The 16429-nt window shown below is 42.7% G+C and overlaps 1 protein-coding gene across 2 annotated transcripts in view; it reads left to right on the top strand.

Moving 5' to 3' along the window:
* The first annotated feature begins 766 nt into the window (after nt 1-766).
* LOC112566735 (tryptophan 5-hydroxylase 1-like) overlaps nt 767-16429 on the top strand; it is a 28017-nt gene continuing 12354 nt past the window's right edge. The window contains exons 1-2 of one of the 2 annotated variants that reach the window (XM_025243070.1): nt 767-1679; nt 9443-9685. In XM_025243070.1, coding sequence (XP_025098855.1) covers nt 1614-1679; nt 9443-9685 — 309 coding nt within the window. In that variant the 5' untranslated portion in view covers nt 767-1613. Of the gene's footprint in view, nt 1680-4833; nt 5004-9442; nt 9686-16429 lie in introns of those variants that run through there. The other variant, XM_025243071.1, reaches the window with a different exon arrangement.

Raw genomic sequence — 16429 nt, forward strand, 5'->3', positions numbered from 1 at the left:
TTCTTTACACAGGCTCAGCCAGGCCATAGGTTAGGCCCACGTGGATCTTCACTTCACAGGCCGTAGTTACTAAATGAGTATTAGTCATTGTCATTTGACATTTTGACAATTATGTTTTAATTTATTCACACCTTGAGGGGTATGGAGAAATGTAACTGAACTAAATTAGCAGTTCACCATAAAAGTTGAGAATCAGTCTTTTTCTTGTAGTAAGTCCATTCTCCTTGAAGTTCTGTTGTCCATAGTCAATGTGTGTGTGTGTTTTCGGAGAAAAAACTACTATTAATATCCTGCTTCTATCAGTCGTATTCCATATTCATGGGCTGGTGGTAATGTGAGGCGCGGAAAGCCTGGCCACGCACTGGGACCCTGCGCTGTATACTCATCCTGATTATTCTTGAACCAGACTCTTTAAGAAATATCGGTAATTTTCAAGATTATTATTCCGCTCACTCCTCAGTTTGCCATCTTCATCCATGCACATGTTTGCCATGGGTTCAGTCGTTTCTCATGGTTGACTGTCGGTTCGTTTGTAGTCTTTCATGCCCAGAGCATTACTCTCACACCCACGGGCTTTAGTAGTACACGACGGAGGACGACTGTGTGGATGAAAAAACTCGGTATGTGACACCTTTTTCTTCAGGTACTCCAGTTCCCACCCCCCTTTTTTTAATCCTCTCCCCCCATGTGCGAAATAACCTCTAGGTGGAAGCACTTTCTTAGTAAACCAAGCAGCCCACCAACCAAGTGTCGGGGTGGAGCTAGGAGACTGTAGCACCCGAGGACCAACCCTGCGAACAGGTGTCACATACAGGGTGTCCTGACACCCGAGCTGAGATGTGAACCAGCAGTGATGTCAAGCCAACTGTTTTAACCACTCCACTCCCAGGCTCTGTTTACACGGGTTCGGGTACCCGTCACCCGCCGCCGTGGGTCGCGTGCCTCAAGTCGCGTCGCTCGCGTGACGAGCCAAGGGGGGGGGGGGGGAGGGGAGGGAAGTGGGTGGAGCGGAGGGGACAGCCAGCAGCCGGAGCTGTCAGCCTCATCATCATCCCACGAGTTTTACCTACTTGTAAGCTGATAGCTTTTCAAGTCTCATAGCACCGGCCACACACACTCATTAGGTATGTTGAGTACCTGGGAAGGTGGGAAGGTGGGAAGGAGAGAACGTACGTGCGTGAGAGCGAGAGAAAGAGAGAGAGAGAGAACAAGTATAACCACCCCACCTTCTATCGCAGCACACGCTCTCCTCCTCCACCCTGTACCTTCCCCACCCCCACCCTGCCAGTTATATACCTCTCATTTGCGAGTTGCAGGGCAGTTTGCTGTCGTTCCCACCCACTGCTTGCAGGTAAAGGCCTCCCCCTCCCCCTGCTTGTCCTCAGCACTCAGCCCGGGACATTGGTGTCCTCCTTGCCTCACAGTCTTGCTTCACATCTTTCAGCTAGTAATAGGATTGGAAGCATCTGGAAGTTTCTAGACGAGCAGCAATCTAATCCTTGTGACATATTCTATTGTGTGTGAAACCTATTCGACTTTTTCCAAAAGACTTTTTGCTGGAATCCAGAATCTTATCCCTCCACCAACGTCCTGACAAATAGTTCTCCATCACAATGTCAACTGACATGGAAGCTGCTACTAAACGCCGCTTGGCCTTCCAAAAGACCTACAGCCAGGAGGTAAATAATCGAGGCTTTTTGTTTTTTTTGTTTGTTTGTTGTTGGTTTTTTTTTTTTGTTTTGTTGTTGTTGTTGTTGTTGTTGTGTCTGGTTTGACTAAAGTCCATGATGTAAATAGTGAATAGATGTCAAACTTTTCTCTCTCTCGTTTTCCCCTTTGTGTTTTTTTTTACGCTTCTTACCATTCATTATTCTATCAACTGTTTGTCTCCGCACATTCACCTAATTTCTTAATTGTAACAGTTTTTCTTTTAATATTTTGTGCTCATCTTTTTTATTATTATTATTTCTTCTCTTTTTCTGTAAAACGGAAGAATACAGATAAGTTGCGATGGGATGCTTTTCAGTTACCGTATGTAATCTGAAAATTCGTTCAATGTCCACAATTTTTATATGTACAATAACGGTCAGTTTAATCTCAAAAAAAATATGTTGTACGTGTTCTAAAGTCAGGACAACTAATTAAAACTTCAAGAATAAAATGCAATAATAATGTCGACAATCAAATTATTGAACTGTAATCTCCAGGAATTTAGAAAAGAAGAAAAAACTGACTTTTAATTTTCCTTTCTTAAACAGTACAGTCTTTTTCTTCTCAAATTTTTTGTTGGAAAAGTTTTCTGTGAAGGGGGCGTACACCTTCGCAGACGATTTGAATTTTTCAGGACTGTCGTCTGTGGGCTTTCATTCATTACCAGCGATTTTTAAAATTTCTGACAGTCGATTAACAAGTGATTAACTCCAAGGTGTGTTCTAAAGAAATAGTTTTTTCACCCTGATTTAAGTCGTGTGACTGGGACTGGCCTCTCGTCTGTGAGGGGTCAGGAGCAGACTAACAAAGGACAACCACTATTTTCTACACCTACAGTTGCTGTCAGGTTGACCCCAGGACTGTGTCACCAAAAACCCTTTACAGCTGTTTCCGACAGAAACAGTTGCCACTACCTAGAGGGTGGATGACAATGAACTGTTAAAATAAAACTGACACAAAGTTGTCAACAGAACTTATTATACGGTATTTCGCAAATTACATTTTTATATACAGCCATAAAGCCCGTTAATTCAATTTCACTTAACTGGAGATAAATAAATAGTGATTCGAGTGTAATCTGAAGAAATTCCGGAGGGGAAACTACAATCTCTCGAACCTATTCCTCCCTTCCTCAAATAAATCTTGAATAAACTACACAAAGCTCGAATATAATAAATATAAGACAGTGTTATAAAAAAAGGAAATTTTACTCATGGCAAAAAGATTAATGTGTATTAACATGGTTTAACCCTGAGGCATCACTTATTAAATTAAATAATCTTATTAATGAAACTGATTTTGATGAGACTTCATCGGAAGGAAGAGCAGAAATGAGTGCTGAGGTAGCAGTTCGACTCAAGCTTGTGTTTTTTTTTAGTTTGATTGTTTTATTTATTTATTTATTTATTTATTTATTTATTTATTTATTTATTTATTTATTTATTTATTTATTTATTTCGGTTCGTCACAGGGAAGCGCCCTGTTTCCACCTTTGAAAGTTCACTGACAGCAATATTTGTCGCATTCAGTGAAGATGATTTTTAAAACTGTCATACAACATTGACGGATATTGTAAAGTTGAATAAACACAACAAACCGTATTTCAAACTCATCACAAAGCACTGTTTAGATAAATTTACACAGACCACGTACCTGTAAATAATATTTTATGTCCGTGCTATCGGCCAAATACTCTTCTACAATACTCTCTCTCTCCTCTAGCAGCTCCATTGCGTGTGTTGAGATTAAAGCAGAGTTAGAAGACAGAAAGTCTTTATTTTTCCCTCGTCAACTGAGTACCTTCTGTCTGTCCTCACTGTTTGTACTTAGTTTAGTCTTCATCTACAACTTGCTCCACGTAATCAGGAGAGCGGGGCGGGTGGCTGCGTGGGTGGCTGAGGAGGTCAGGTGACCAAGATTCAGTGACTCACTGACCGATTGATGTCAGCATGCACTGATACCAGGGTCATCCTTCCACCAGTTCTGTCCAGTAGCTGTGTCTTCCTCCTCTTTTTTTTTTCTTTCTTACCTCACACTATTTACTACAACACTATCAAACCCAAGGTCTCGGCAAGTCTTGTATCTGGCAACCACAGGGGTTGACTAACAACTCCATGGTACGTGACTCTTGACTGCCGATAACCAGGAGATACAGCTTTCGTTTTTAGCTTTCTCATCTTTATCTACAGAGCCTCTTGAGTGATGAACAGATAACAACACTTCAATAAAAAATCTGTCAGCGATTACACCACATTCCCTTGGTCGACTTGTTATCAGTATTGTGATGTACTTCAGCATAACATTGCCTTGAACTATTTGCTACCTGCCAAAGATTGGAAAGACACGTGACTGTATTATATTCTGGTTACCAGTATTTTTTAAAACACAGAAATAATATTATTAACTATTGAAAGTGTGAAAAGCTTTTCTGGTCAACTTTACGGTCCCGCTCATCCTATCGGCATTTGTTTTCTTCATTTTTCATTTGTATCCAGCTGTAAAAGGAAAAGAAAGGATTTCTTCTGAAGGCAAATTATTAACACTATGAACAAAATACACCGTTGGTTATATTTGCTATAATTCTTTGACATTTATCTGAGGGTGGTCACGTAGAAACCAGACTCTGTGGCTTCCATTAATGGAGGGAGTAGGAGTAGGATGGTCTGCATAGTTTCTGTCTTCTCTCTGCCTGTCAGTCAACAACACGAGAGAGGTGAGTACGTGGAGTCGCATTTGGACATGGAACTACAATTTTATTTTCTCACTCGCCTACCCAGAAAGATGACTAGCGTACACGACTAATCAAATGTCACGTGACTCGTACTTCTGAGAAGTCTGTTGACGGTGGAAGGGGAGGCGCCTGTCACGTGGACAATAGATAGATAATGATAAAGCAGAGTGTTGACAAGCCAGACCGGCCAGCTTGCCTACCAACCGGCAAACAAAGCTCCTTGTCTCTAAGACCCGCACACACCCACCTACCACCCGTACCCCGGCCCACCCACACCCACCCACACCCACACCCACCCACACCTACCCACACCCACCCACAAACACAAAAGTCCAAAGCCACAAAGTCAGATCGAACGATCGAAAGAAGCTAGCAGGCTTTTAAAATCAGTTCTTGCCGTTAAATTGTCAAATGTGAGCCGCAGTCTCCGGTTACAGTTCAGTTGGGACTGGAGCGCGTGGTGGTCTCAGTCGTAGTTGACGACCTCGCAGTGGCGACAACTCTGGATATGGCGGCGCTCGCAGCTCCTGTAGAGAATGAGTTCCGCTTCACCAAGTCTGAGGTAAGACACAGAACAGAAGCTCATTCACATTCAAGTTTGGTTTTTAGCAGATATCTTCTCAATCAGAAGGCAAAGGAAGTTGAAGGTTGAGTTTACATGATAGATGCTTCTGTTTGGAACAAGCTGCTGCTCAAAATTTTGGGTTTTGAAAGAAATTGAAATCCAGCTTGTGGTCTAACTAGCTTTGCCCTTTAAATACCTACTCATAGCTGTCATCTTGCTGCATTACATTACAAAAAAGTGTAGTTCTTGTTCTTTTCATCGTGTTATTCTTATTATTCTTATTCTGCATCAACCCTTCTCCTCCTCTGTTTCTTTCTTCACTCGGTCCTACTCTTCCATGATGAAGTTTTGAGGTTTTCTTTGGTTTTGCAGGATCTATACCCTCAGGTATTTATCCTTTGTTGGAACTTTGTCAGGATATGTATATTCGTACGTACATGTGTAAGTGTACCTGCCTGCGAATGGATGTGAAAACACACAAAAGGATTTTTGAGGATCATTAGTCTGCACAACAAAATCTTACCTGGCTTTTAATTACAAATATTTACACGAATTAGAAAGATGTGCTTGAGAAGATGCATAAGAATGAAATGTAAACGAATCGGAATAGCTACGGAAGAATATGTCTAATAATGAACAATAAATGAATGAAAACTGTTTATGTAAAATTCCATCAGATAATAAACTATAAGCGAATCAGAAATATATGCACAAAAATCTACCTTAATAATGAGCCAAAAACAAATATTGATAAAGACCCGCGCACACGATCTGAAGCATCTCTGTGAACGCTGTGCTCGCTGTTTCTCGAGTACTTCACGAGACAACACGAGATTCGCTGGCGGCGGACAAAACTCGACTATTGACTGACAGAAGGAAACACAAAGACCATAAAATGTCTGCGATGTCCAGCCTCTGACAGCTTTGTTCTCGGCGAGCGCGGGACAAAAGCAAAGTCAACAGGTGCACTACTGCCTTTTCTTCCGCTTGTGCGCCTGCCATGGCGTTGTGTTTGGGAAACCATGGTAACGGCACGACGGTGTCACTTCCGGTAGAAGGCAGCAGTGTTTGACTTACTGTAGTGGCTACTGTTTGCGGGATGGCCCTTCCCTCAGCCTTCCCTCCCCACCAAAAAAACACAGACCCTCCCCATGTCCCCAAGTACAATTATCTTCTGAATCGATGTGTTTCGGTCTCATCTCCTTAAATATTCATTTCAATATTAAAATTCTTGAAACATGGCTATTCTAATTTTTTTTAAATCCTGAATATCGACAAATATTTAGCTTCGATAACTAGTTTTAAATTAATTTGGCATTGCCAGTCCTTTCTGAGAAATGATGCTCACAATGTTGACTGCTGTCATTTATTTTACTAATTGTTTAGGTCATGTGACTTCTTTGCCCGATTATCTAACTTATTTGCTGTAAAGTCTCTTGCTTAATTTAATTTAATTAATTTTCAACTTGCAATAATTTATTTGGCAAAATGTTCCGTGGATCTCACTTGATACTGATTATAACTGATAATTATAGTTATACTTGATACTTTTTGAAATATTGAGGGAAAAAATAAAAACGGAGTATTTATTAAAAGTATTTATTTTCTAGAGAAGTCAGCCTTCTTTTTTCATTTTTTAAACCTTGCTGTTCGGTCCCAATAAGACTAAACCTCCAGCAGAAAGACCCGTTGGTAACAGAAAATATTCTCTATGAGTTGATTTGTGAGGAAGGCTAGAGTATGTCAACCCAAGGTATGTTTGGTAAGCAAACCGACTGCTAATGATTGCACAGGTAACTCCAACGAGATGTATTTGAACTTTCCCCAAACCGGAAATTTGCCATGCTGTCGAAGACATGACACCCAGAAATTAACGGGTGGAATTTCGTGCTTCCTTTAATTGTTATGGACTTGAAAGTGGGTCAATGATGATGACCTACACAACATCTGTTCCTGACTGACAGCCCGTGCTGCCCATTCGCCATGTTGACCCAAGTTATAATTCAAGCGGGTGTATTTGCGGGTATGTATGCATCTAGTCCTCCACACAGTCCTCCTGGCTCACATTTACAGACTATTCCGAGTGGAACATGACTTTAACAAACTCACTGGCAAGTCAACCGAACACTGTGCTGAGATAAAGGCGGCAGAAGGAAAGATGTTCCGCTTAAACACGGTGAACCACTCACGGGCACTTCCCCGTTCTGTCACGAAGCTGTGGGATTTTAACTTTTTTTCTTTCGGTGTTGTCATTGGTTTATCACAAAAATGCTTTGTGAATTTTATTTATTTATTTGTTGTCATGCCTAGAATAACCTTAATTATAGCAATTGATGTCCATTAGACCATAGCCAACCAGAGATATTTCCCTATATGTTTTTTGGGAATTAATACATGTCCGGCATTCAACCAACTTTTCTGGAAACTTTTTTTTTTAACTGAGGGTAGCCTTCAATTGTCAGGTATTTATTTTTTTGCTTTACACTAAACGCTCATTCACTCTGTAACAGCTCTCCCAGTCCCCTCCCCTCCAACCCGATACGAAAAATTTTCTGTAATTTTTTTCTTTTATATTCATTCCCTTTGTTGCAGTAATTCTGCGCATATTCGATTTTGTTATCTTGCCATCTTCGTTCTCTTTGTTCTCTCAACCTTAAAAGAGAATGACAGAAATCTTGGCTGTTTGTGCACGCTATTGTCATAATCACATCCGGGCTTTCCATTCTGGATGCCATTCTCGCTGTGGTCGTCTGGACTATTCAAAGATTACAGATAAACATTTTAGACACTGCTTTATTTTTACAGCAACAGCGACCTGCCTTAAATGTCCGTTTACACTTGTCATTCAGACTGACATCACTGAGTTACAATTAAGTTAATGCAAACATTTTTACAGAGATCCTCCTGGTAGTTGGCTTTTTTCAAGACGCGTGCAACAGGTGCGAGGAAGGTGCAAAAAAAAGTTTTAATGTCGTGCCTGCGACTCACCTGATGTCACAGGTATCAGTGATGCTGTAAGAATTTTTTACACTAGTGATGCTTTAAGCATCGGCATACAAGGCTAAATATTCGAGGCACTAGACGGCCATCAAGTCATTACTCGGAAAAAAGTATTTTCTCGCGAGTTGTGCTTTAAGAGTCGCGTGTACAAAGCATGAGCAGAAGGTTTGTCTTCATCACCATCATGTCTGCCCACGCCTTGAGGTTAAAGTTCAGGTCCTGTCGGTGGAAGACGGACATGATGAGAAAAAGGCAATCCTTGTATCAGTCGTGTGCAAAGCCATTGAGGGGCCTGGTGTCCGGCGTCCAGAAGTTTGTCCAAACACTCGTCTCACTCTGTGTTGATTCGCGCGTGTCCAACGCGATTTGTGGCGGGTGGACTGATATTGTCAGAACAGATACACAAACTGTCCTTCTTGTGATGTGTATCGGTCTGACATGCACGTGTACAGGTGGACTGCTGTCTGTCTGCCGACAGTTCCATCAAACTTTTCAAAAGCCTCAGTCTTGGTTCAGGACCATAGTTTCCATCTTGTACCGATGTCATCCTTCATCTCTTCCTTCCTAACTTTAATTGTTTCTGGAAGCGCTTTAAATTAATGTCTTCTGAATATTATCTTCCGAATAATCAAAAGTGCTCAGATACGGTTCTCAAGGCTGTCTGATAACTCGGTGACCAGTTAAAGGTCCAGTTGGTAGCAATTTTTTCTGACTTTCTCAGTGTGTTCTCGACAGCTGCACTTTTCGTTAAGGACTTCTACCCGAGCCCTTGAGTGCGTCAGTGCATCTGCCAAAAGTTCGGGGAGCTGTTATCTCCCTTTAGTGTAGGCCCGCGCGAAGCACGAGACGTCTTGGACACGTTCACCTGACTGTTGTCGTCTACCCGGTGACATGCGCAGACAGGCCGATAAGGGAGCTAATCGCAGGCATGGACAGTGAGTCACCATCCAAGAATGGCCTTGGTGAGCTCGGTCAAAGGTCTGCAGGCAGATTGTGTAGGTCACAAGGTCACATGTCTCGATCACAAGCAAGACTCCACCTCCACTTGTCGTCTTCTCGAACTCACTACTTGCGACTATAATAATAATCATCATCATCGTGGTTGTTGTTTTCGTCGCCATCATGATGTATCTCTCTCTTTCTCACACATACACACACAAACATACACAGAAATGTCGCCACGCTCTGCTGCATTTATAACACAAATGAGCCGATGATTTTAGCAATAAAAATCTTTTGTCACATCTCCCCCTCTCTCTCTTTGCCTTTTCGTGTCTTTTGTCTTCCTGCTGAGTGGATGGCAGGTTAGTGACATACCCTATATCCAGGTTAATAATCAAATATACATGTACGTCACATGTGTGGTTAATGTAGATAAAATAATTTATTTTGTCTCCAAGCGACCTAAGACATGTCTTCGGATATTTATTTTCTAGATGGGCGGATGGCGGCACAGAAGTCTGATCGACGATGCCAAGTTCGAAACTGTGGCTAATCAGGAATTTGAAAAACGAGAGCGGAGCATCAGCCACGGCGAGATCCCGGAAAACGATGACGTCATTGCCCAAAATGGCGGCCACCCTGCTTCCGCTTTGCCCGAGGGGCAGGTCATCGTCAGCTACGTCATTCGGCTGAAGGAAGGACTGGGCAGCGCCTCCAGGATTCTGAGGCACTTTGAGGTACGTGAGTACATGAGTGAGTGAAGACAAGTAAGGGAAGTGTGTGCGCACGTGCGTGGTGTGTGTCTGAGCGTGCGTGCGTGGTGTGTGTGAGCGAGCGTTCACTGTTCACGACCTCACAGATCGCGCCTAAAAAAAATTGTTCAGGCTTTCTATTTTGAGCTTAATAACTCACAGTGTGTTCTGAGCTCAACGTGTTCACATGTAAGATACTCTGGGCTGGACATGTCCATGATCACGTGTTCTAACCCTGATCATATCATCACACACAAGGGAGGCAAACACTTTACCTTCTGCACAAGCTGAACAGTTTGTCAGTCAGCAAAGTAATTTGGAGTAATTTTTCTCATTCATTGAAAGTCTGTGTCATCTTTTTCCTTTGTGTGTCGGTTCCGCAGTCTGTCTATCAATGATTAGAACATTGAACAGCATTGTCGATATGTGATTGAAGGTAATTGGTGTCAGGCAGAGAGATTTAGCTCCCTTTGTGACCAGCAAATTGTCAGAAGGACGTCCTGCATTTTGTTCAGACCAGAACACGTGCTAACAGGAGAATTTGTTTTATTGAGCTCAGGTAAACAGTGTTGCTATGCTAGTATGCAGAAGTACAAAGCAATGAAATCATTTGTTCCCTCGCTAGTTCAGCTCCTCGACCACAAACGAACTTTCAGTAGGTGTGTATTGGTGTGTACTCGGGTAGGTGTGGCTTGAGTGTGGTCTACATGTAATACTGCATTATTTTATTATTTTGTGTAATGCACAACCTTATCTTGCAATCATCTTGTAGCTAGCACTTGTTTTTGTTTATTTTATTTTATACCCGTTCTCCTAGTCTGTCAGACCGCTTGACTGAGAACTTTTCTCTCCGATCTGCCTCCCCCCAGACTTAACTGATAATTTACCCGTTTTAACATCGAATTCTTCAAAGGTACCCACTATGCTCAACATCCCTTTTTCGGGTCTGCGAAACCCTTAAAGGCTCCCAAATTTAGACCCCATACTCAGAGGCGAATCTTTTCACTCGACCTAAAGTGCTTCGCTTCCGGTTCACGAGGAGTCCCGCCGACCGTCCAGCTCGCCGTGTTGTCAGCATCGGGGTCTTGGCTGGGAGACCTGTCCGAGTGGAAACTCTTTCAAGTCACTCCATTTCCTGAGCATTCACTCGCCAGCAGCTGCGAGGCGAGCGCCCCCTGGCTCGTCACCACGATCATCGATGGCCGACTCGTTAGATAAACCGATATTACGGAGAGACTTAGAGTCCTGCTGAGAAATGAGTGAATGGTGGAGGACAGAGTGAGAGAGTGCCGCGGGGTCAGGAGGGTAAGAAAGTTTGAGACCTCAACAGTAGAGAAAGGGTGTGTTTCTGTGGGGGAGGGGCACAGCATGACATCATCATCATCAACATCAACAACAGCAACATGATCATCTTTGTCATTATGACCGTAGGAGCATGTGACGATATTATCACCAGCTCTTCCCATTCTTTTTGACGATCTTATTGACAAGCCAATCTCTCTTTTCTTCTTTTTATGTCTCTTCTTTCACTCTTATATCTTGTCTTGGCATTTTTTTTTCTTTTTAATACTTATTCTTTCACCTTACTGCACTGCTCCCTGCATCCTCATGTTTGCAAGTTTTATGTGTGTGTGCTTTGAAGAAACATTTTGTTGGGTGTATAAATAAAAGCTCGGGTAGTGGTGTCTCCGAGTGTGATTAGCTAAACAAAGTCTTCTTTTTCTTCTGGAAAATTGTATTAAACTTTGGAGTCTGCACTGAGCTATCTCATCAGTGATAAACCATTCAGTACTCAGTAATGGAATATTAATCTGTCAGGTTAGTCATGTACATCCACAGTGCACTGACTTAGGACACTCATCGCACTAAACAGTTTGAAAATTGTCAGTGCTGGAAAATCATATTCGAACAGGAATATTTCGTTAAACCTCGAATAATGTCTGGCTTCAGTATCTGCTGCAGTTGGTCTGTTATTTGTGTTAAGGCCTCAGCCCCTAGAAAACTTTCCTAACCCACAGATCAGCAGTAGATGTACCTGCGGCGGAAGGAGAAGAGTGATAGACTTTAGACACGGTGAACCACTCTCACTTTACTGTCTGTATGGAGAGTGGGCTAGGTTACATGTGACTGTTTTCACTGTTTTTTTCGCCAGTCTTTGACATCAATGGGAAACTCGTCCAGTGAAAAGAATGTCAAAATCAAGATCCGCGGAATATCGGATAGAGTAACAACAAATTGAGGCTTTTGTTGGCAACATCAGCCATTCTCCTGTCATGCCAGCCCGTTTTGGGTAGAAATATGGACGGTTATTCCAAGCTGCTGCCAATAAGTTTCAGCTTAATTCACGGTTGACTGGCGAACCATTTCTTGGAGTCCGCTGTGAAGATCGATGTTTCCAGGTGAAAATGGCGCCGACATCCGACTTCATTTCTCTCACTTACCCACCTTCGTTTCCCAGCAACCCCACATGCTTTTTATGTCTTCGTTTGAGAGGGAAAAATTGTCCTTTGAAGCAAATATTTGAACTTTCTCAGATCTTGAACTGTTCTTATCATAAAGCAGGAACTGCTGCGTGTTACTCTCGACCTCTAGTGTTCCTCGACAACAAAAACTCGTTTAAAAAGATCACAAGACCACTCGGCCAGGCAGGCTCCTGGAATCAAACAAACCAAAAAAAGGTGTGGGCAAAACCCAGTTATGACGTCATAGCCAGGGGCCGTAACTCTTGTCTTCGTATTTATTTTGTAATCCTCTCCCCAACAGCCGTCCTCCATCACCGTCTCATTTCGCTCATATACCCCGATCAGGTACCCCGGGTGGACTTCTCGCCAACCTCAGCGTTATCCAAAAAAGCTCTTTTTTCTCGGCAAATTGCCTCCAGCGAATCCAGCTGCCAGATCGAGGCTGAGATATTCGTCCGCCCCAACACAAGTCAGAAAAGGGGAAAAAAATCCCCTTTCCCCCTTCCATTCCCAAAGACACATTTGCTTGGTCCGAGACATTCCCCCCTACAGCTCGCACAGGATTGGAGGCTATCGGTGGGACTGACAAGGGTTTGCACTCAATATTAATGAAATGCCATTTCCGGTGCGCCGGAGAAAATACGGAGCGGGCAAGCGAGGGGGTAGTTTGCCACCATCTGAACCCCGCGAGTCGCTCAAATAAAACTGTGATGTTAGCGCCTGCGAGAATTGTCACTTGCCATTAGTCCCCATTAGCGCCTGTTTCGCCTTGTTTTTCAATAGCTGTCTAGAAACTACAAAAAATAAAATATCTCCCAATGCTCCTTTTTTTTTTATTTGCCTCTTTCCAGTGTTTGTGTAGCGGGTAGAAGGGGTGGGGTGGAGAGCTGGGAGACTATTGGCAAACAAAGTGGACATTGACAGCTCTTGTAAAGAAGTTGCTGTGTGGAAATGTGGATAAGATAATTTTTGTAACCTTCTTCTTTTGTCTCTCTGAACTGGACTAATCGTTGACAATTCCCGTGGGCTTCTTCTGGGCGGGAAACTCCAATGGGATGCTTGCTGAAAATGCTCGTTATGATCGCATCCCGAGGTTTAGTGTGTGATACAATCCCGCCATCAAAGTAAGTAGTTAATGTGGCCATCATAACACAACATCGTGTTTTAGCAATAAAGTAGAGTGTTTACCTTGATTTAACCCCTGTACAGGGTTATTTATAGTCATGAAGACAACACAACACCGTGTTTTAGCAATAAAGTAGAATGTTTACCTTGGTTTAACCCCCGTACCGGGTTATTTATAGTCATGAAGACAATTATTTGTTCTCGTCTTGCTATTAAAATACTTGTAGTAATTGAGACATGCTATTGATATACTTCAACTGCTGTTTGTGGCGATCAAGTAATGTGCTTTATGATGGCATCTTAGTATTCAAGTAATTAATGTGTGTGTGTGTGTGTGCTTGCTCTGAACATATTTTGGTATTTGTAATATTATAAGTTATGTCGTTGTCACAGTTCCGTTATTTATAATCATCAGATTATGTGATCACCATAACACAATCCTATTATCGTCGTCGTCTCCTTTTTTTCTTTTTCTTCTCCCAAGAGAACGAGCACAATCCATCACCATGACAACCGTTCTTGTTATAACCTTTCTCTTGATGGTTGTTATTATCGACGTGTTCGTTGTTTTCGGCCTCGCCGTTCTATTCTTCTTCTTCTTTATTCTACTTCTTCTCTTCATTATCTTGTTTCCTCTCCACGCCCCTCTATCTATCCTCCTCTGGCATTACTATGCTATTTTTATCTTTCCCTCTTTTTTTTTCTCCCTTTAAAAAAACAAAAACAAAAATGAGAGACATAACTAGTTAACTTCTTCCTCGTGTGATCCCAAAGCTGACTACAACAGTTGTGGAACAAACTGTGATCAGGACGTGTGTCTGAGTTTCTCGCCACGACAACCACTAACTGTTAGCATCCAGTGAATGAACACTCACATTGTCCTTGTTGTCATTGTTTGTGATCCCCGACATACTAGCGCCGCCATGATTGGTGTCTGGACCCAGTGAGCGTTTAGTCAAGGGTAGCTGCCACCCGTACATTAGGCAAAGTTGTTAGCACAAATGGCGACATCTTGTTTTCTGATGGCGGCGGTCAGGGTTGCTTGCTCCCCTTTGTGATGTGGGGGACCGTTACACCGGTCTGTGCCGAGTGCATGACGGACTTGCATGGGCCTGTCGTGGAGTCTACAAGTGAAGCTGGAGAATATGATGCCTGCCTGCCTGCCTCGTTGTAGGCTGTGAAAAATGTCGTGCAGATACCGCACGTTGACAGGTTTATATCCCTTAATTTAAAAAAAAAATTAAAAACCATTTTGAAAAGGGGAATGTTCAAGGGAGGATTGTAAACCCACTTTTATGTCTGTGTTGAGTACCTGTACATGTCCTTACAGCCCTTGTGTGTGTTTGTGGGACGGGGAAGAAAATAAGCTGTAATGTATTCCACCCTGACTTGGTAGAGGAGTTTCTTTGTAGGCGCCACCCCGTTGTAAGTGCAAAAACATTTTCATTTCACGTTGTATTTTATGATGTACATTACTTTTGTCATATTGTATGTTGTATGTTGAAAACTGCAGTCGCACACATTGTATCTCAGTATTTAGATGATAAAAATAAATTTTAAAGTGTTTTCTCGCCTATATTCATTGTCGTAAACAATGGCTGGTCTGGCGCTGACGAACATAAAGTACATTGAGAACATGCTCAAGATCGCCAAGAGGCTGTGATTGGAGATTACAGTAGACCACCTTATGGGGGGAAGTAAGATGATCTACGTGCTGATGACGTGAACGAGACGTAATAGTCACGTACAAAGCCTGACTACTACGGCCATCGTTGATGACTATGGGGCAGACCAGTGGTCCGAAAATATAAGATAGAAACTGTTTGACCCCAGCAGTCAGGGGTCATAAGGCAGCTAGCACCCGAACCTCTACCTCCCTCAGAATCTACTCAATGAGCCGCAGAAAGACGAAGGTTTAGCGAGCAGAAGTCATGTCACGACCATCACGCCACCCGCCCTGTCACTGGGAGAACCGTCACACTGTTCTTTCTTCACACGAAGATTCTTCCTTCGACAAAGTGTTAAAGGCGACGAGAGACATTCACATGGACAAAGGATGTGAGTATGTTGTTATACACGAGTGACATGATGAAATGATTACATCTACTCTGGGCTGCTCGTCTCGTTTAGCCTTCTGGCTTTTGTTTATTTTGAACAACTGATGATACCCGCTCCTCTCAGACCTTTATTGTCTGTGTTTGCATACTGGACCGGCGTGGAAAGGTTTTGTTTGTTGTTTCGCGACTTCCGGCGTGTGTGAACGAATTGTGATTGTCAGCGGGTCTCAGCTATGATTGTATGCAAAGTAAGTTACGAATAATTATTCATTTAATCTTGAAGTGGGGTAAAGGGAGCCTCATTTGTCCTCTATCCACCTATCATACATTCTTGTAACTTGAATGGTTTTTTTTTCTACACACAGGCTGTAGGCTAGATTTAGTTTACTGCTTTTATCAGTTATTGAAGTTTTTAATTTTTTTCACTGTAGTAAACAAAAAGTATTTTATTAAAACTCTCATAATCTGCCGGTGATAAACACTGTAGCAAAATAGTAGATATTGTCACCTACTTATACACAAGGATAAATAAATATATACACTTGCTTTACGTATTACATTACAAATATATAAATATATGTGTGTGCTCACACACACGTGTACAGTTTTCTCTCTCTCTCCTTCACACACTAAACACACAAACACACACACAGAGCAGACGACCTTTCAGGAACCCAGGCCTTCGTGATCTGAGAAAGATTTTAGTAACAGAATAGCAATGGATGTCGGAGGCACACCGGCATCTCAAGCGATGAAAGGTGGCGATTGATTGGTCAGGAGTGCAAGTGGAGCCTACTTCCGCCCGGCACAATGGCGCCTGGAGGCCGAGTGGAGGCCCCCCGCGAGGAGCTGGGGGCTGGTGAAAAAGGTGCTTTGGCATGGGATTGTATAACCCGCTTGGGCCATGCGAGGAAACATCAGTCAGAATTAAGCGACTCCATTATGTGCACTCCTAGGCATGAAATCAAATTGTGGTTCCAGCTGCACTGACCTTGCCTGCAACGAGGCTGGCAACTGGAAATGGCTGCAGGGCCAGGAACACGAGTAACCTCATCGTCCTCTCTCCATCTTTCTATTTTCCCCTC

Source organism: Pomacea canaliculata, linkage group LG6 (genome assembly GCF_003073045.1).
Source record: "Pomacea canaliculata isolate SZHN2017 linkage group LG6, ASM307304v1, whole genome shotgun sequence".
Lineage (NCBI taxonomy): Eukaryota > Metazoa > Mollusca > Gastropoda > Architaenioglossa > Ampullariidae > Pomacea > Pomacea canaliculata.